The following is a 19,588-nucleotide window of genomic DNA, read 5'->3' as shown; positions in this document are numbered from 1 at the left end:
AGGCAGATATTTATGAGAAATGACAATCCCCATATTGATAAATTAACAGATGAAGAACGCGACCAAATGGAGAAAGAAATTACTACGCTGGAATGTCGTAATGCTTTAAAAAACATGAAGAATGGCCGATCGCCTGGTATCGACGGATACACAGTGGAATTCTGTAAATTCTTTTGGTCCGACTTGAAACAATTCCCAGACAGCCTCAATAATCTGGCCCACGTCTGGCCCAGATCTGGCAACGTCTGGCAATATCTGGGCCAGATTTTGCCAGACACTTGCCAGATCTGGGCCAAGTCTGGCAAAGTCTGGCATTTATGCCACATTTTGCCAGACACTTGCCAGATCTGGGCCAAGTCTGGCAAAGTCTGGCATTTACGCCACATTTTGCCAGATGCTGCCCAGACTTGGGCCAGATATGGTACTTTCATTTTCAATTTTTATTTTCTATTTATTTATTTTTTATTGACCAGTGAGCTGAATGCATTGAACTGACGTCATTTGATAAATTTTGATTTAATTTATCTCTCTCTTTTTTCTTCAAAGTCCCCTCATAAGTGTGCTATTTGTTTAATTTGACTTGACATTTGAATGAATTCACTGATCTAAAACTTTTTTGGACTACTCGTTCCGCTGTTGTAAGATTCCGCTTTTTATGCTAAGCCGGTCAAGGACCCGGATGTAGCGTTTCTTAGAGTTATGGATATGAAAAAAGCACAAGCGTATCAAACTGATACAATTTCGTTGAGTGATTTGATTCGTGGTGCGATTTATTTCGAAGGCATCAACACTGGCGACGAGGATAAACACTAGTGCAAAACTGTGAGTCAAGTTTCTTTGAAAAAAATGGAGAAAAAATGTGAAATTACGGAATTCGAACCGTACAGAAGTCCGGAGACATTGGGTCACGCTCGACGCGATGGCTAGACAGTTTAAACTTTTCGCTGACGGAAAAAGATTGATCTTTTCAAAACCAACGAACGGCATGAATAATGAACAAAGATAGAAAATTAAAAATACATGACCAAAGATAGAAAATTAAAAATACATGACAAAGGAGACGCGCGCTTATGTTGTATTCAGCAGGGACAGGTGTACAACTTACAAGATATTTTCAGGACTCTCCCAAACACAGGTTAGAAACATGAATATACATAAGACAGTTAACGCTTTGAATGAAATTGGAACACCAGAAACTGAGTATGATGAAACTGAAGTCATTTGACAAACCAAGCCAGTCTAAACATTACGAGTTTAGACATGAAAAACGAAGTAGATACTCCCTGACTGAGAAAACATGGAACGTTGGATCACTTTGCAAAACTCTGCAAAACTGAAACTATTATTCATGTAAATGACAGCTTTGAACATGAAAATCCAGGAGTGCATATACATTTGGTGTGGGAACCAATGCACAGAAGACATGGAGGAAATAGAGGAGGTGTTAATCTCAGTGTATTACCAGATTCAGGTGCATATTGTAATATCATTGATGAAAATACATGGAGAATGCTGAAATCCAAGAAAAATAAATGTGGCTCTTGTGGAGGACCAGAAAACAAACAGTATTATTCATGTACACGTCTGAGAAATCTTTAAAAGTGAAGGGAACATTTGAATATGACGTAAAGGCAAGCAAAGGAAGAGACCAGTAGTAGTGAAAGGACATGGGATTTGATATGAGTTGATTAGTTTTGAGAATTTTCAGTGTGGTTTAAGCAAGGAGTTATAACAGAAGGAGATTACACGCGTGGGGGCGGAGCCCGTATTACGGTCTCTCATTGGTCGGAATGAATAGAACCCAGAGAACAATGGATGCCTATCTCTGTTACGCTTAATTGCTACTCTCGTTTAAATCTCGTTTGTTAGTATCTGTGCCTTCGTCTGTTGATTTTTGAGGTCAGAAACAGAAACGGAGTCCCAAGTTTCTAAAAAATGAGAGAAATACAGAATTTATATGATATTACGTTGGACAAGGTTTTCAAAAAACAGGTAAGTGCTTTTAAATGCATAACTACACGAAATATGAAGATAAATTGCAACTTTTATGTCGTAGGGTCTCACTGTGTAAGTGTCCAGCTACATGTTGATCTCGCGAGGTGGTGTGTGGAGAATAAATATTGCACGAAAAATATTTCCCACTCATAACAAGTGCCTATAAATATAGTATGAGATGAAGAAAGTTTGGTCTTTATACAGTTGCAATTGTTAAGTAATTTGTGGCAATAGCAAAGAGTAAAACTTAGGTGCACTTTCAGTAGCCGAATAACAAGCAGATGCTTAAGCCGCCATCTTGTTAATATTTCGAAAAAAAATTACTCCAAAAGACATTTTCCTCCTACTTTTTGAAACTTGTGTCACATGACAGTCATAAAATTTAACTAATTGTTATGTGTGCAACACACTTGCTTGAGCAGTATTGTTTTTTTTTGCGATTTTACATGTGGTCTAGCTTGGATACGACAATTGACAATTTTCATGAGTTCCGATCAAAAAGTGTTACGCTTGTTACGGCCAAAAGCCTTACCGCTTTTTGTACTTTTCAAATGCAAGATTATAAAAAAATTTGGTGTGTTTAGATTCTTGAACATCTTGGTCGTGGCGTGGTATATATTGCATGGATACTGCTCCAATATTTCTTGAAAAAAATAACCTGATTTGTTCAGAATACCAATTTTTTACTCTAGTGTTATGGGTAAATGTACCATTTTGGCCTTTACCTTTTTCATGTTTAAATCTAAAAAGACTTATCATGACAGTTGGTCATCATTTTTCTTCTCACCATGGTGGGTGGCTTTGGACTGGTAACTTTGTTGTTAATGTAAAGTGCTCAGTTTTTTTGACTGGAAAATTTTGCCTCCACCAAGCATTTTCCATCATGGCGGTCTAACAGGAAGTTTGACTTCACAGTGTCTTTGGTATAGTTATTTTTAACTTATTTAGTCTTCTTTTTACATATATATGTTTTAATTCATATTAAACTATTGAAAAAAAGAACACACATGAATCCTGGTGCTTCTTAATTTAAAGTCTTAAGGTTTTAAGTTCACCTAGGCTCCACCAATTACTTTACCTGTTATCTCACTACACATCTCTCTTTGAGTCAAGGTGTGTAAGACACACCTTATTGTGTGAGACACCTCTATAATTAAGGGGTACTTGCTTCTCTACTTAAATTATACTTCACTACTTTGGCATGTTAGGTGGCAAGCTTGGATGTTTCAGTTCATTTTAAGAAAGAAGCTTTGCCTTGGTGGTTACAAAAGAATAGAACTCTATTAAGGTTTATTCATTACTTGAAATTAAATATTTCATCTTGTAGTGTTGAAACAGAAATTCTCTCAAAATTGATAATGAATTTGACATGCATATCTTAACACTACTCAAGTTTTTTTTTTTCTATTATAGATATGGGAGAAGGCTGCATTGAATATATGAATTATGGTCAGGCTGGAAAAAATTAAAATATGTCAATGAAAAAAGGAGGTCAGTGTGTCTGGGGTAAGTTACTTTTGATAATGCCTAAGATGCATTAAACATTCACTAACAACAGTACCCTTTTTAATTTTTTTTTCAAAATACAACAACCTTGGGCATTTTCCTTTTAGCAACCCGCTCTCTGAAATCCCCTTTTTGTCCTGTCAGAAGAGTAGGAACCAGGGCGGATTTAAATAATTTCTTGTAATAAGTACAATTTCTTTCAATTTCTTGGGGTTATTAGCTTGTGATCATGAATCTTGATGTACTATATAAATTTAGTTGTAAATTGTTCATTTATGTGGTGAACATTATTTCAGTCAAGTCATAACAAGACACATTAAACTTCACTGCGTAATTCCATAATGTCTACATGGATACCAGTGATTGCGAAAGAGATTGAAAACTTACCAGACATGTGGGCTGGAGCAAATTAAATTTTGTCAGCCCACACCTTTTTTTACCGGCCCACAACAAAATAATCAAGCTGTATATTTTCACTTCATTTTTGATGAATATTATTGTCTGGCATTTTAAATCGTTGCTTTTTAATTTTCAGGCCAGATGTAATAGGATGATGTTTAAAGGTTTAAGTTTAAACGTCTTTCATTTTGGTTGCTTTCTGGCATTTAAGTTTTATCCTTTTTACATCTGGGTTGCCTATCTTAATTTCTAATCTTTTAACACAAGATCATGTATCCTTTGTAAATTTTATTCCAATTTTTGACTTAAATTAAAACATAAGTCATAGTGAAGTGGAGCTTCCAACTTTTGTAACGTTTTTTTAGATTTTCACTCTTGGAAAAATGCTTGCCTGTTAGCAGGGATTGTCCTGGGTCAAAATCTGGTCGGGCCATTTTGGCCCACTTGGTCAAAAAAAGTGTGCCATTTTTTAAAAATGTGTGCCGTGAATTATTTAAAGAAAATTCATTGTATTTCAATATTTTTTTATATGATTAAAATCAATGAAAAAAGGCTTAATGCTACTACTCTGAAGTCCTAAATAATTGTAGTCACTAGTGTGTGGAAAAATCTTCCAAAATAAACATACTGTCTGAAAAATTGTACAGTACGTAATGGAAAAATCTTCAGAATTGATAATTGTACTATGCCAAATAATTGCACTACATGGAAAAGGTAGACAAATCCCATTTTTATTGTAAAATAAAACTATTGCTCTCATAGCAGGCCCGTAGCCAGCGATTTTAAAAGGGGGGGGGGGAGGGTCTTTTTCCATAAAAACGCCATGTACCTAGATCAAATTTTACCAAGAGTGGACCTTTTGTCAGCATAAGAGGCGGTTCTTTCGAAACCCCTGAACCATCCCTGGCTACAGGCCAGAGTCTGAAAAGAATTTTTATTCAATATCTAAGACTAAAGTTTAGATGAATATACTGTAATGGACAGTTTTGCACCCTGACTGTGCCATTGCGGATTTTCCGCATGGAAAATGATGTTGTCCCTCATTTTGACATATAGCACCGCTAAAGGCGCAATATGACTTAAAATATCCGTTAAAATTAGTTAAGAGCACCCATCTAAAAAGCAAATGAATATTTCTCCTTTTCACTTATCGTTTACTCAACATGCAGTCCGACGGAAGCCATACTTGTTTATCCAGCACGTGTAGTTAGGTGTTCTCACAGGTCCGCGCGTGGCCAGTCGTAAGCAGTTTGAGCGGCCTGTTTTCAGAGTCTTGAGCAGTACGTTGACCTGTAGTTGTTTCAGTTTTGATACATTTTTTTGTGAAACGGGTCACATGTCAGCCCTCACACCATCGCTACGCACACTTCAAGCGACATCATAATGTACGTAGACCTTTATTACAAAACGCGCCAGTATGGCGCAAGTTAAAGTTTTACTTGCGAATAGTGCGTAATTAGAGCTTTACGATAAATTCAAATATGAGGTGAGGTGTCTGTTAAAGAAACTGACTTTAGTCCGTCGGACATGTGGGCCGATGAGTTAAAAGGGTTTTCCAGCCCACAGAACTTTTGCCGGCATATGGCCGTGGTCCGACGGCTTTCGCAATCACTGGGATACTAGTAGTTCATAATGCTATTTTTATGTTTTTTTTTTTCTAACCTACAGGTTTCTCTCTTTTCTGAGTGGCATGGCATTAGCAAGGCAGAAGAAAAGGCCCTGAAGAAATTCTCACTTGTGTTGTCCTTTTTGGAGAAGAAACTGGATAAGACTGGCCAACAGAGATTGCATTTAATTAATAGTGCTCCTTTATGACATTTTAAAATATTTTCAGTCACCTAACTGACTCTATACATTGCAAAAGTGGACATACATTTTATGTTACTGTTACGTGGAAAAAAATTCAAAACCTATATATATAAATTGTTGAGTGCCATGGTATAACAGTCTACCTGATTGCCAGTGAAATTTCTGTTTCAGTGAAATTTCTTTAAAGCAGTCACTTACTGCTTACTTACCAGTTAATTTTTTCAGCTGTTACATTTTATAAATGTTCTTACTAAGTGTTGTCGTGATCTAAAATAACCTTTTGAAAATCCCATGTTTTTTATCCTATTTGTAAGAATTAACCACTTCATCTTCTAGGATTTTTTTTTTCATTCGGCCCATTAGATTCTCAGACCTTGCTGGCCTGTAAGTGGAATAGTATCTGGCACAGACTTGTATCAGCAAGTCAAATAAAAAAGAATATAATTATTTCTATTTGCACGGTTGAAAAAAATGCCATCATAGACTGCATAAAACTGGAAAACTGTAGCAACTTAATCATTCTTATGACTTCATTTATTACTGCTTATGTGTAAAATTTTTGTTTTTGTTCTTCTATTGATATAATAAAATGGTTTTACTCACAGATGCTACTTTCATGAGTATAGAGCGCTTGAGTATAGAGTTGACTTTAAAGATATTTTAAGTTAATATAGTAAATAATAGTTTGAAATTCAATATTCTCATCTTTATTTGTTTCACTTTAAAGAGCTCAGTGAATACTAAAATTTCTGATATATTTTGTACATAAATATATTTATGAATGAATAAAAATTATTCTTAATGTATAGCACTGTGCACTTGTTTACCGACAAATATGAACAGTGTTAGTACGTGTCAAATAATCCTGAAAAAAAGGGAAATTTCCAAGATAAAGAAATTTATAACGAGTATTCAGTAAACTGACGTGTCGTGGCATTGCCTCAACCTTGGATTAAAATTTTAATTAAATGCATTATAATATTAAAATTATACCGAGTGAGAGAAAAAATACTTTAAGAAATTTCAAACCAGACACAAAGCGTAGGCACTGTCACAATGTATATGTTTATGGGACCCAAGGGCAGGAGGGTCCAAACGTTAATGTATTAATATTATGTCCTTTGGCAGTGAGGACAGACGTTCACTTGAATGTCATTTTCACAAACCACAGTTGGGACGTTTTCTTTTGACTTCTCCTTGGTGATTTTTCACCGGGTTGTGCCATAAAAAAGCCATCTATCACCGACTAAAAAAAAGCTCATGGCGACCATCCTCAGTCACCACCTTATAATCGCTTTCTATGATATCGTTCCCTTCCAGCACATCGTCCAAATAATTACCTGTGAAAAAAATCGTCAGCATACAGCGGCGCTTTGACATTTCTGATCTCGAATTCTAACGCGAAATAACGCATATGAAATTTATCTCCAAGCTGAGGAGAGCGACGCAGACGAAACCTTGAGACCGGAGGCCCCCCGTAGCTAGCTCCGCCCACCGTAACAGACATCGGACAATAGAAAGGCTTGCGTGTAATCTCCTTCTGTTATAACTCCTTGGTTTAAGGAATAAAAGTTGGAGTTCATATGCTATTCTGCAAATGTTTGAAAAGACATTTTAAAGACTGAACTGTCAATTAACATGTTTTGAAAGGACCGTTTCTCTCCAAGAAAGGAAGGGATGTTGTGTTTGGACTTGACATTTGAATGAACTTTTGTTAACTTGGTAGAGTTACTTGTTCCATTGTTGATTCCTTTAATAATTATAAGCTTGTCAAGGAGGCGGGTGTATCATTTCTTAGTGTTATGGATTTGAAAAAAGCGCAAGCATTGCAAACTGGTTCAATTCATTGAGTGATTTGATTCGTGATGTGATTTAATTCAAAAGCATTGATACTGGGGTTTGTTTTTGTGCACATGTAATTCTCTTTTAATTGTACATCTATATCTGTGCTGGAGTATACATATTTTTTTTTCAGAATTTACATGTATGTACAGTACTGTAGCCAGCATGCAAGTTGAATTGAAACAGTTACTGCATGGTTATTTATAATTTTGTTATAACTCTCCATCATCTAAAAAAGAATGTTTTTTCATTCATTATTCAAGATTTATTCATTACAAAACTATATTCATTAGTGATTATTATTATTAATGATATGTTTGAATTAGTTTAAAAATGACAATGTATAATATTATTTAGGTTGAGGTGTGCAAAAATATTTCCCCCTCAAATCCCCCCCCCCCCCATGTACATGCATAATTAATTACAATTTTTGTAATTTGTGTTAATTCAGATTCGATGAGCAGCTTTGTGTTGAAAAAAAATTGTTGTTATAACTGTTTTCTTTACATGTATGTAAGTGACATTTCCTCCTGTTAAGTGTCTGTATATTTGCCTTTTTGCAGTGTGGTTTTTTTTTTTTTTTTTTTTTTTTCAAACATACAAATTGTTTTGTACAAAAAGACAAGGAGTGGCCCTTAATTTGTTGCATGTTAGTTGCCAGCAAGGTTATATAATGTGTAATAATTTTGTTTAGGCTTTTAGCACAGAATAAATACTTGAATCTTGAATCTTGTATGTCTTTTTTTATAGTTATCTTATTGAATAATTAAAAATAATTAAAAAAAGAAAAAAAAAAAAAAAACAATCTGGGCCATATGTGGTCCATGTCCGGCCCTAATCTGGCCCACATCCGGCATGCCATACCTTTGCCAGATATTGCCAGATCTGGGCCAGATCTGGCCACACGAGCAAATGTGAAATAATAAAAAAAAACAATCTGGGCCATATGTGGTCCATGTCTGGCCCTAATCTGGCCCATTTGAATATGATCTGGCCCATATCTGGCCCACACCTGGCATGCCATACATTTGCCAGATATTGCCAGATCTGGGCCGACATCTGGCCATATGAGCAAATGTGGACTGGGCCAGATGTGGCAATGTCTGGGCCAGATCTGGCCCAGACATTGCCACATCTGGCCCACATGTGGCAAGCCATACCTTTTGCCAGACATTGCCAGACGTTGCCAGATCTGGGCCAGACGTGGGCCAGATCACTGAGGCTGTCTGGGTTCATTGTACGCTCATTCAACGTTTCGTTCATTAGACAATGTATGTCAATAAGCCACAGGCAAGGACATATAACTTGTCTCCCTAAGGCCGGAAAAGATAAAAACTATTTAAATAACTGGAGACCAATCTCACTGCTAAATGTTGATTATAAGATTGCGTCAGCCTGCATTGCAAACCGTATGAAACTTTTTTTGAAAAAACTGATAAGTGACACACAGCTTGGGTTTGTAAAAGGCCGATTCATGGGTGAATGCACCAGACTGGTATATGACTTAATAGAAAGAACAGAAAATGAACAAATTCCCGGATTATTACTTCTCCTCGATTACGAAAAGGCTTTTGATTCCTTAGAATGGAACTTCATATTTGAAACTTTATCTTTCTTTAATTTTGGTCGCACCATGATACAGTGGGTTAAAACCTAATACACTGATATCTCCTCTACAATACAAAATAACGGCCATCTTTCGGAGTTCTTTATGGTAAAAAGGGGTGTACGACAGGGAGACCCCCTGTCCCCATATCTTTTTATTCTTTGTTTAGAAATTTTCTCGGCCACAGTTAAGACAGACCCTGACGTAAATGGAATTAATATTAACAATACAGAGTTTCTTATTATATCTTATGCAGATGATACAACTGGGAGACGATGAGCTCTCCTTGAACAGGGTCCTCTATTTATACCCCGTTCACACTGCAGTCATTTAACCGGTTAAATAGCGAATTAGGTCGAGCTTCGAATCATTGCGGTAGTCTAAACGCATGAGGATTTTTGTAAACCGGTTTCTAAAAATCCTACTAGCGAGCTGGATTTTCTCCAGCGATTCGGTTACTTTACTGGAAGGGCCACCTGTATAGATCGCACTGCGCATGCACTAGCAAATCTCGCGGGAAAAGCAACATGCCAGCTCAGTGGACCCACAAAGAAATTTCTTGTTTAATTGACATATGGAGGCAGAATCCTTCCTCTTCTTACTTGAATCTTCCTTTGACGACCTTTGGGATAAATTTGAGGTTCCAAAAACAAACACGCGAGAAAAAAGAGTGCGGGAAGAGCAATGATTGGTGCCATATATTTGTTTTCATGGATTCTGCGCATGGGCGATTTTTCAAACCGGAACCTCCACCTGGATTTTCAGTTCGCGATTCGGTTTCCCTTTGCTGTGTGGCCAGAAAACCGAATCGGATTTTTCGCCCGTAATTCGCATTGCAAAAATTCGGATATTTCAGATTGAAGTGTGAACGGGGTATTAATCACTGGTCTGTAGTGTAAGGTGTATTTCTTCAGGAATTTCTTCCACAGCTGAAGTGGACTGTAGCTCATCTAGTCTCTGTCCAAGTTGGTGTTGTAACATGAGGACATCTATGGGGGCACCATGCTGAAGGATGTTCTTTACTACATCTATTGTGGTTTTGATAGAGGAGCAAGTGGTACTGCAGTTGTCATAGGAAGTTTGTAAATTCTTCCTGTGAGTGCTGCTGGTTTTGTGAAGCTCCTGTAGTAAGGTCTGCTCTTGTTGATCTAGCAGTTGACGTGTTTTAGCTGCATGAGCTTTTATCTGCTGCTGAACAGAGTTTTCATTTTCAAGGAAGGTTGCAAGTGTGTTATTAAAGTTAAGTTATGTTTTTTCTCCTGTTGCTAATTTTCTTTCAAGAAAATGACATTTGTTTTCAAGTTGTGGCTTAACCATCTCTGCAGCTTTTTCAAGGGAGATAAGTTTGTGACCATCATGGTGTAGATCTCTGCAGTCACGACAGACGGGGACATTGCAGTCTGAACAAAAGTATCGTATCATCTCACCTTTGTGCTCTGGGCAGATAATCTTTTGCTGCTCTTGGACTTCTTTTTGATACTCACTGCTGTGAAGTTGTTGAAAAGTGAGTACCCTGTGATCTTTAGTGTGTGTGGTAGCACAGTGGAATGGAGAACATCTCTCACATAGGTAGTCATGGCAAGTGATACATTCTGAAGTAGCCACCGTTTCAGTTTGGGATACCAGAGCACAAGAGCTGCACTTTTTCTTATGTGTTGAAGTACAGTGTCCTGCAAGCTTTCAATGAAGAAATTGTAAGTAAAGCCCTCAAGTCCATCTTTAGGAACTTCAGTTTCTTTCTGACACACGGGACATCTGAATTTACTTCCTGGTGTTAAGTCAGGAATATAGTCCTTCAGACAACCTTTACAAAATGTATGCCTACATGTACATGGTAAATTAGTTGGGTCCTTATACTCCTCAAGGCACAAAACACAGCTCACAAAGTAATTAACTATCACAGTTCTTAAACTTTCTGCTTGTGGATTTTCAGTTACACCCTTGGGGTCTGCAGTTTACATTTTCCTTTTTGATTCCGTCTTTAGGGCATTGTTCAGTATTTGTTACAAAGTTGTTTTCATACGCAGATGTCTCTCTGCATTCACCTTATTTGACCTACTCAGTTCTTTTCTATAAGTTACCTGTATGGAATTTGGGTCAGGCTTTTTTCTGATCTTTATTGTGTTCATGTTATTGATTTTATAGTAAAACTACTACTGGGCATAATAGAAATTTGTATTAAGTGTGAAAATATTTTGTCAACTTTTCTGTCATGTTAGTGAAACAGCTACAGGTATGGATATATAGGAACTGCTAGTAAAGCTAGAAATATTTTGTTTATAGTATTATGTAGGGAGACAGTCAGGAGTGGGTGTACAGTAAGAGAAGTCAGACACTTTCACATGTGCGCAAGTGTCTCGATTCCATTTCACCGTATCTTAAAATAGAATGTGTTATAGAATTGAGACACTTGCGCATTTGCGCAACATAGTGAACCTTTCGAGATATGGGGCCCTTATCTTATTTTGAGAATAATTGACACCTATTCTTTAAAGCAGGTGTCATTTATCATTACACATTAAGTATATTATTTATGATAGTAAACAAAATATCAGTTCTTCCTGGTATTACAGGCAGCTCTCTTATTATTTCCATAACTTATTTAATGTCCTTAAAATGAACATCTTTAAACATGGGCTACTTCACATGGGGCAGATTTAGGTCGTCTTCTAGGTCTTCCGGAAGACGGTCAGAATTTCAAGTTTACATTGACGGGTATCTGTTTTTTTTCTATTGGAAGATGGTAGAAAATAGAGGATGGATCAGCAAATATAATATGGAAGACTCGGAAAACATCTCTGGATCCTGTCACATATCACAAACTGTTCTTTTTGCTTCTGTCTTTTCTTTCATTTTCACTTCTGAGTATTTCATCATTTTAAGGGACGGATGTAGGTTTGAGATTTTCTCCTTAAATAAAGGTCTTAGCTTTTTTATTCCTGTCATATTCATTAAATGTATCTTCAAAATATCTAATTATGCTTTGAACACAGCTCCAACTTTATCGTGTGACGTAATATTGGGATTTTGGGGACAAAAACACGATTCTCTCAGGCACCTGGACAGCTATAAACTTGCTTTTAATGGCATTATAACACTTGAACAAAGTACTACAGGATAGAGTCAGGGATTTTTCTTTAGAAACTTATTGTTGATTTTATTTATAAAAACGTGAAATTACATCAAAATATTAGGGAATTTTCACTTTCAAAGTCTATGAATAAGAAAAGAGATGATAAATCAAAATTTCTTAAAAAACACTTTTAGTGCATACTTTTCATAATTAACATGGTGAATTTGGTCTCCCTCAGGTGTACAGGTAGACAGTTATAGCTTGCTACGATAACGCTATCTCATCATTGTTGAAAGCATAGAAAACGAGCAAAAACCCTTTCAGGGAGGTTAATTGTCCAAAATAGCAAATTAAATTGTTGATAACGTTACCTGTTATCGTTTTGACGATCGCAAAGATGGGTATTCTATTGCCGGTTGAAATTAGCTTGTTTGCATGCATTTGGATGTCAGAAAATCTTATTTTTGTATCAATCTCACCTCCTGTTAGTAACTTCAAGGGTTTACCGCTAGCACTACCAGAATGATTGACAGGCAATCAAGTAAGGCCTAATGTCTCAAGCAATCAGTGGCCACGTCAATTGCTGTTGGGGCAAGTGTAAGGGATGCGCTCTAGGATGTGCACACAATAGCAGCATGGCAGGCGGTCTTGTCCACATTCTCCAAGCGAAAAATGGTTAAAAAACACGGTCATGTTACAGGATGCCGATCGGACCACATTGCCCAACTTGCATAGATTCCATGGGCGTAACTAGGCATATGCACGGATGCACTGTGCGTACAATTTTTTGGCCAACCATGATATTATTTTATATAAATTTAATGTATTTTTCACGGAATATAAAAGAAAATCCTCTGCTTATTTAAGTCACCTGTAAGTACAAATCCTCTGTATCAATTGTATAGGCACAATTGTTCTGACACACCCCCCCCCCTCCCTGTCTTGCAAACTGAGGTTAACAATGCCTGTAACCTTAACAAGTCCTATCTTAATCATCCATATAACTGGAACTTCCTTTACCTCTTAATTGGAGGGTTCAGTGGCCCTCAACTCTTCTGTACAATCTTTCTTCAGAATATCAAGCGCATTACCACTGGCGATATTTATCTCAGGTAAAAATCTGCCTGAGTGTTATTTTCAAAGAGCAGCTCGATCCCGCAACCCTGAGGACACTAGATAAAATCTGGACACCAGGTTTAAGAAGGAGCTAGAGAAACAAAGGAAGAATTTTTCCTGCAAAACTTCAAAGAATTTTGACACGGACTTGACCCAGCTTACCCCTCCAAACTAACAGGGTGACATGGGCAATTTTTACAAACAAATAATTAAACTTAGATGTATCAGAGCTCTGTCGTGTCGTACAATTGGTTGGTTTTGGGAGCCATGCATCCACATGTAAGGTGAATGAAACCGTATGTTAGTTCAACCAAGGAGTTATAACTCCTTGGTTCAACTCAGAGGTGGATCCAGGATTTTTCGAAGGGGGTTCCACATATGCGAAGCTAGCCTCCTTTTAAATAAATATACCATTCTGGGTATTAAGAATATTGAAACTTTTTTGATTGCGAGAATATTTCTGACTAAATGATGATTTTATTATTAATGGAAATTAAGCTGCGATGTGTCGTACACATGCAGGGCCGTAGCCGCCAGTGGGGGCAGCTGCCCCCCCCCTGGATTTGAGGTGCAAAAAAAATTTAATAATAATAATAATCGCAGAGGTAAAAAAATAATTGCAAAGTTGGTATCAATTCTGTGAGAAAATGCACTCATGGCCACTAGACAATCATTCAACAATATGATTACAAAGGTGTACTGTTTTTAGCCAACTCAGTTCATGCCAAAATGCTCACCCTCCCTTAGGAAATGAAGTCCAATTGGCGTGTTGTGTTGAAAAAATGACTGTACTTATGGCAAAATGAACCCACAATTTCTGACTTCTGATTGAGCAATAAATAACAGTTAAAATGCTCCAGAATGCAGTATTATACATACAGTTTTAAAAAAATTTCCACACCATGGGAGGGGGAAACCCCCTCCCACACCCTCCCCCCTCGTGTTCGCTTACTGCCCCCCCTCCCTGGCATTTTGCTCAGGCTACGGCCCTGATATGCTGTAATTACGCTGTCCTTCATCTCATGCGTTAGTCTACATTTTGCTGGGAATTTTTAAAATCTGTGCGTACAATTTTTTAAGGTCTGGTTACGCCCCTGGATTCAGTATGACGGTTGCTGTCACGGGTAGCAAGCAAAGGAATTTTCTTTTTTTTTTTTTGCATATCTCAAAAAGTTAACAAGAAAATCATAAGAGCACATGTAACAACAAGCAATTCAAGGAGAACACATATTTCGAGCAAATCCAATGTGTCGGAAAAGATTAATCTTAGCGTGATCACAATCAAGAGTGACTATCAAAACAGATTAAGCAGAACAATAGGCACTGCTTTGCCAATCGCTGTTTATGACAAAGGGGTTATGAGGCATCCCTGTTCTATTGTTTCTCTAGTAGAGCTGATACTGCTAAGGTCTGCCCACCGAGTTTACCCCTGTCAACGGCCCTTGACAACGAAGGCGGGGCATTGACCAGGCCATCAGTGCCGATGTGTGCAGCATCAGAATCCTCAGGAAAAACCTATTTTTTGTTCAAAATGTAAAAATTTTATTCTGTTAAACGTTAGATACACATTTAACCAATAATTAGACAAAAAAAACAAAAATGACCATTTTTAGCTATATTTGGGTACATCCGTCCCTTTAGATAAAAAAAAATTGTATTTGTATTACAGGGTGGTCATTTTATTTTCTTTTTCATTCATTATGAGATGCTGTAATTATATTTTGTCATTCATGATATAAAAGCTGAATATTTGATTACAAACAAGTCTCTGTCAGTATTGGATTTGTATGTCATTATGTACTCTTTTCTTTGAAAAATTAGAATCATGACAGAAAACTGAACATTGTTCAGTTTCTGAGCATTTTAAATAACGTCATTTTTCAAGGTATTGGAATACTTTCACTTTCCCATTCCATTGAGTCACAACCAATCTCCATCTTGGTTGATGGTACATCCCCATGGGTATTCTAGTCCATCAGCTTCAGTTGCTATGTACTGGATGAACTTTCCATCTGGGGATACAAGGTGTATGCAGTGGTGAATGATATCTGTAATCAGTATGTTGTCATAGGCATCAACACAGATACCACGAATGTTACCTAACTTGTTATCAGGTCCTGTGTACTGATACAGTGGGTCACCAGATGGGGTTAGGATGTGAAGTTTGTTTGGTGATGTATCACTAACAACAAGGCACCCATTGCTCATATGTGCCACTTTATATGGTTTATCAAACAACTGTTCTTTTTCTTTATCCTTTATCATTTCAGTTAAAGTTATTTTCCCTTTGATGTCAATACTGAACACACTCACAGACTTTTCTATAAACTGTGCCACAGCAATCTTAGTGCAGCTGTTATTGAGAGCCACACCATATGGGCTGCTGACATCTACAGTTTGTTGTACTTCCCACTGTGGTGACAGGATGAACAGTTTGTTATTGTCTACATCAGATAGAACCATCCTTCCATCAGGGAAGTGACAGATCCCTACTGGACATTTCAGCTGTGTGTCTGAGACCCTTGTGATCTCTTGCCTTGATGTACCATCTGAACTTAAAACCTTGACCTTGTTATTGATGCCATGTGTAGTAACATACTCCCTGTTTGGACTCAATGAAATGTCCAGTGGACTCTCACAGCCAGTGTCAAACTCCAGCATACATTCAGCCTGTGGTTTGATCTTGGGCAAAGCCTTCACATTCCCCAGGCCAGCCCCACTGGATATCTCTTGGTCTACTTCAGTGTCGGTGGTTAGTGTAAGGATTAATTCCTCAGGAGTTTCTTCCACAGCTAAAGCGGACTGTAGCTCATCTAGTCTCTGTCCAAGTTGGTGTTGTAACATTAGGACATCTATGGGGGCACCATGCTGAAGGATGTTCTTTACTACATCTGTTGTGGTTTTGATAGAGGAGCAAGTGGCACTGCAGTTCTCATAGGAAGTTTGTAAATTCTTCCTGTGACTGCTGCTGGTTTTGTGAAGCTCCTGTAGTAAGGTCTGCTCTTGTTGATCTAACAGTTGACGTGTTTTAGATGCATGAGCTTTAATCTGCTGCTGAACAGAGCTTTCATTTTCTAGCAGGCTTGCCAGAGTGTTGTCAGTGTTAACTAATGTTTTTTCTCCTGTTGCTAATTTTCTTTCAAGGTTATGACATTTGTTTTCAAGTTTTGGCTTAACCATCTCTGCAGCTTTTTCAAGGGAGATAAGTTTGTGGCCATCATGGTGTAGATTTTTGCAGTCACGACAAATGGGGACACTGCAGTCTGAACAAAAGTATCGTATCATCTCACCTTTGTGCTCTGGGCAGATAATCTTCTGCTGCTCTTGGATTTCTTTTTGATACTCACTGCTACGAAGTTGTTGAAAAGTGAGTACCCTGTGATCTTTAGTGAGTCTACTACCACAGTGGAATGGAGAACATCTCTCACATAGGTAGTCATGGCAGGTGATACATTTTGAAGTAGCCACTGTTTCAGTTTGGGACACCAAAGCACAAGAGCTGCACTTTTTCTTATGTGTTGACTGAAGTACAGTGTCCTGCAAGCTTTCAATGAAGAAATTGTGAGTGAAGCCCTCAAGTCCATCTTTAGTAACTTCAGTTTCTTTCTGACACACGGGACATCTGAATTTACTTCCTGGTGTTATGTCAGGAATATAGTCCTTCAGACAACCCTTACAAAATGTATGCTTACATGGTAAATCTGTCGGGTCCTTATACTCCTCAAGGCATAATGGACAGCTGACAAAATATTCAGTTATTTTGGCCCGTAGGCTTTCTTCTTCATCTCTGTCATCACGAGCTGTAGCCATCTTGGGGGCGTGTAGCAAACTGTTTTATGTAGAGCAGTTATCTCTTTTCAGCAGTAAACTAGTTGGAGAGAATGGCCTATGAATGTGTGTTCAGCAGAGTTATAACAGTTATCTTATCAGTGACTCAGTTGTCTCTCGTCTAAGGCCACAGCAGTTTATTTTTGCATTTCACTATGTATTAGGAGTCAAGAATGTGTTTATCTTTATTTCACCAGTAAAGATTTTAGTCACTGGAGTAGGTAGTCAGTTCAGGTTCAGGCTGGTAGCCATTGGGGTTTGGGGGGTTAGAACCTGCCACTTAATGTATTTATTGAAAACTTTGCCTTTGATAACCTTAACATGCTCCATCAGAAGTTTAATGTCCAAAATTTCTGATGCCAACTCTTCTTCTCAGGCATTTCTAGAGAGGATCAATAAAAGAAAAGAGGTGAGCATCCATTATACTTTGACTTGTATTTATCCAACGTTAACGTGAAGTAAATGCCTACTCAGATTATTATGAAAATACAGCTTATCATGCATACATACCCAGTAAAGTAAGATGAACATTTCTTTTCTACATGTGCCACGTTTTTTAAGAAAAAAATCATGGCGTGCCAGTTAGTTTACTTTTTATTTCAAAGCTTTGCCCATTACTTTCATTTCAGTTTGGTACAATAGTACGTCTGACCTTTGGCCACAGCACTGACCCCCCCATTGATGACCTCAGAGTGGACACCCAGACCTGGATGAACAGAGTCATCAACAACGTGACAGGTAAGATGACAGGTAACATGATAAGGTGTCAGGTGACATGAGAATGGAGCAGGTAATATGTCAGGGTGACATAACAGTGTGACAGGGGCACGACAATGTAACATGACAGGTAACGTGACAGTGAGACAGGTAATGTGACAGTATGACAGATTATGTGACAGTGTGACAGGTAACATGACAGTATGACAGATTATGTGACAATGTCACAGGTGACATGACAGTGAGACAGGTAACATGACAGTATGACAGATTATGTGACAATGTCACAGGTGACATGACAGTGAGACAGGTAACATGACAGTATGACAGATTATGTGACAATGTCACAGGTGACATGACAGTGAGACAGGTAACATGACAGTATGACAGATTATGTGACAATGTCACAGGTGACATGACAGTGAGACAGGTAACGTGACAGTGTGACGGGTACCGTAATGTCAATTAACACCTTTCCTTTCCCAAGTCTCTTTTAAATTAGTCAAATTACTTTATCTAGTTGGATTTGAATTCCTTTTAAATGAATTTTAATTAATTAATTAAATAATTAATTAATTTGTTATTTTAGCAGAAGATAGCATAGTCAAACTGTCAGGCAGCACAGACTATCACAACTTCCTCCTGTTGTCTGCAGAGGATGGGTCATCCTGTAGCCACTCAGCAGACGACACTCTTAATATGGACTATTGCTTTGCTTACTTGATGAAAAAACCTGCAGACATCAATGGAGCAATTGTAGATGATTTAATTAAAATAGACAGGCAGATGAATCGCAAGCAGAATGAAGATAACAAAGCTAAGGAAAAAATATCAGATACTTTAGGGACTGAAATAAACTTTGCAAATGCATTAAGGAAAAGTGGAATTATTCAAGATGTCAGAAAAGTGGCTGGTAAAAGTTCCCAGACAGGAAGAGGAATTACCCACAATGTCAAGACACCAGATAATGAAAGTGAAAGCAAAACTGGGTCATACTGGTTGATTTCACCTGAAATTGAACAACATGTGAAAGAATTGTTATCAAGTCAGCCCAAGTATTCTCCAGATTCACTGGTCAAAATTGAAACCAAGATAGCGGATGCACAGGCTTCGGTGTTGAAACAGTGGATAGGTGAGGAAAGGCACACCCAGATTTGGGGGGAGGGGCAAGGATGAAAAATTATGCCATATTTGTAAATCAGCAATTCTGAAATAATATGATTAAAAACTGATATAAGGTGACTATGAACAAAGTGTCAAAAATATTATGCCAGTAAAGAACAGTAAAATGTAGACTCATAGTGACTAGTATCATATGTTCATGACAAAATTAAATTAAAAATACTTGATGTAATTCATGACGTGAAATTTTGATAAATTGGAACAGGTATTTATAGTAACATGAACATTAATAAAAGGAACAATTGTTGTAGACACGTATTGTAAAAATATGTTATTGCAGTACATTTTCCAAGAATTTGGCCCTGATCCAATAACAAAGTCTCTTCATTTTGATTTAGAGTTCAGGCAAGCAGAAGGACAGTCGACAAAAATGGCTTATTCAGAGCTGTTGAAGCTGCTCTCTGAAGTGAGAAAACAGTGTCTCAGTATTGTCAGCCAGCAGGGTGTCTTCCCCAGGACAATTATTAAAGATGTGAAACTTCTTCCCAAAGATTCATTCTCAGGTAATTTTGCTA

The 19,588-nt window shown here is 37.6% G+C and overlaps 2 protein-coding genes and 1 long non-coding RNA gene across 7 annotated transcripts in view; 2 read left to right on the top strand and 1 right to left on the bottom strand.

Annotated features, from left to right (window-relative positions):
• Positions 1-19,588, top strand: part of LOC106167763 (mdm2-binding protein-like) — a 35,364-nt gene that overhangs the window by 10,609 nt on the left and 5,167 nt on the right. For 4 of the 5 annotated variants that reach the window (XM_087010469.1, XM_087010468.1, XM_087010472.1 and 1 more), the window contains 4 exons: positions 17,508-17,583; positions 17,804-17,912; positions 18,481-19,023; positions 19,412-19,576. In XM_087010469.1, the coding sequence (XP_086866595.1) occupies positions 17,508-17,583; positions 17,804-17,912; positions 18,481-19,023; positions 19,412-19,576 (893 nt within the window). The remainder of the gene's footprint in view (positions 1-17,507; positions 17,584-17,803; positions 17,913-18,480; positions 19,024-19,411; positions 19,577-19,588) is intronic. The other variant, XM_087010470.1, reaches the window with a different exon arrangement.
• LOC147762052 (uncharacterized) lies at positions 269-6,313 on the top strand. Its single transcript, XR_015333779.1, has 3 exons — positions 269-1,992; positions 3,409-3,501; positions 5,569-6,313. It is a non-coding gene; the product is annotated as an uncharacterized LOC147762052 (long non-coding RNA).
• On the bottom strand, positions 14,952-17,568 carry LOC106168000 (E3 ubiquitin-protein ligase TRIM56-like). Its single transcript, XM_013546917.3, has one exon. It carries the CDS (start codon positions 17,154-17,156, stop codon positions 15,267-15,269), a length of 1,890 nt encoding a protein of 629 aa, XP_013402371.2. The 5' UTR covers positions 17,157-17,568; the 3' UTR covers positions 14,952-15,266.

Source organism: Lingula anatina, chromosome 4 (assembly GCF_051362555.1).
Source record: "Lingula anatina isolate TDL-2025a chromosome 4, LinAna3.0, whole genome shotgun sequence".
Classification (NCBI taxonomy): Eukaryota; Metazoa; Brachiopoda; class Lingulata; order Lingulida; family Lingulidae; genus Lingula; species Lingula anatina.
The sequence above is the reverse complement of the archived record's forward strand: the minus strand, read 5'-3'. Positions and strand labels throughout refer to the sequence as shown.

Bases quoted from the DNA above. Each gene is read 5' to 3' on its own strand.
- LOC106168000 (XM_013546917.3), bottom strand. From the start codon at position 17,156: ATGGCTACAGCTCGTGATGACAGAGATGAAGAAGAAAGCCTACGGGCC.